Source organism: Octopus bimaculoides, chromosome 29 (genome assembly GCF_001194135.2).
Source record: "Octopus bimaculoides isolate UCB-OBI-ISO-001 chromosome 29, ASM119413v2, whole genome shotgun sequence".
Taxonomy (NCBI): Eukaryota; Metazoa; Mollusca; class Cephalopoda; order Octopoda; family Octopodidae; genus Octopus; species Octopus bimaculoides.
In genome coordinates, this window is record NC_069009.1 from 846,658 (window position 1) to 847,971 (window position 1,314).

Genomic DNA, 1,314 nt, shown 5'->3' on the forward strand with positions numbered 1-1,314 from the left:
TGTGTGTGTGTGTGTGTGTGTATGTGTACAAGGTGAGAAAAAGTGAACGTACGGCGCTACATGTACGTATAATTCGATAAAATGGAAAAATAACAAAATGACGAACGGGGAAAACAAGCACGAGTCCTTCGTGGCCTTCTTTCCTCAGTCAAGTTTCCAGATTATCCTTGGCAATTTCACTGAAGAAAGAAGACCACGAAGGACCAGTCCTTGTTTTTTTCTGTCCGTCTTTTTGTTATTTTTCCTGTCCATCCTCATATCGTCTATCTGCCCGGATTTTTATTGTCGTCTGTTGCGTTCTTGCATATAAATGTACCGTGCACACAGGGGAGGGGTCCTTATGTTTACATTGGGCAGACGGCTGATTCATTTAAGAATCGTTATCGTAACCATATTGCCAGCTTTAAAACAATCAATAAGAGACATCCAACATCTTTGGCAGATTTTATATGGCGCCTGAAGGAGAGTAAAATGAAGCACAACATTGATTGGTCTATAGTTATACATGCAAAACCATACAATATAATTTCCAGGAGATGCCGTCTCTGCTCCGAGGAATCTCTCTGTATTCTATGGATAATTAATAGAGAAGATAATTAATAGAGAAGATAATTAATAGAATTTCTGAACGACCCTCGAGTTGCCTACATGCATATAAATGCACTTTCGCACAATGCAGTGAGAATGAGTCTTTCAGTAACCGTTAACTTAATTTAATTTACTTTAAGGTATGGATGACTTAAGTTTACTTTTAACCTCCCCATTCTTATAAACACCAAGTAAATAGCTAACTCACTTTGTGATCATGAGCGCACCAAACCTCACGTGTGGATATGCTCACATTTTTGCTGCAGCTTGTATGAGCGTCTGTACTCGTGCCGTGCAGCTTGCCCGAGGGTGTTTATACATCCATATCTGTTAATGGTTATATACATATAAACATTGGTAATTGTATTAGTATTGTTTCTTCCATTATCAAAAATGTATGAATGAATTCAAACAACTTTTAGTTAACCAGAAAAAAGAAATATTTCTATTCTTGTATCCTACCCTATATAGCTTATCGTCACGCAAACTGATCATGGAAATCCTTAAAAAGTTTGACCGTTCTTCGTCTTTCAGATGTCTTAATAAACTCTTTGGTAAAGAAATGAAGTCCATCATATCATCGACTTGTGAATTGTGTATCTGGTGGAGGAAAATGGAAAAAAAAAATTAAATTGATACTTAAAAGAAAAACACTTCTACGACTGAATTTTGTTGACGTCATAAAGATTTTTATAATCTTATGACAGAACATGAAGTGAAGTAATT

At 36.2% G+C, this 1,314-nt stretch overlaps 2 protein-coding genes across 2 annotated transcripts in view; both read right to left on the reverse strand.

Annotated features, from left to right (window-relative positions):
- LOC106873848 (uncharacterized) overlaps positions 1-1,314 on the reverse strand; it is a 29,731-nt gene that overhangs the window by 16,653 nt on the left and 11,764 nt on the right. The gene's annotated exons all lie outside the window — the stretch shown is intronic.
- Positions 1-1,314, reverse strand: part of LOC106877980 (adhesion G-protein coupled receptor G6) — a 6,498-nt gene that overhangs the window by 3,461 nt on the left and 1,723 nt on the right. The window contains exon 2 of the mRNA XM_014927055.2: positions 1,051-1,188. Coding sequence (XP_014782541.1) covers positions 1,051-1,188 — 138 coding nt within the window. The remainder of the gene's footprint in view (positions 1-1,050; positions 1,189-1,314) is intronic.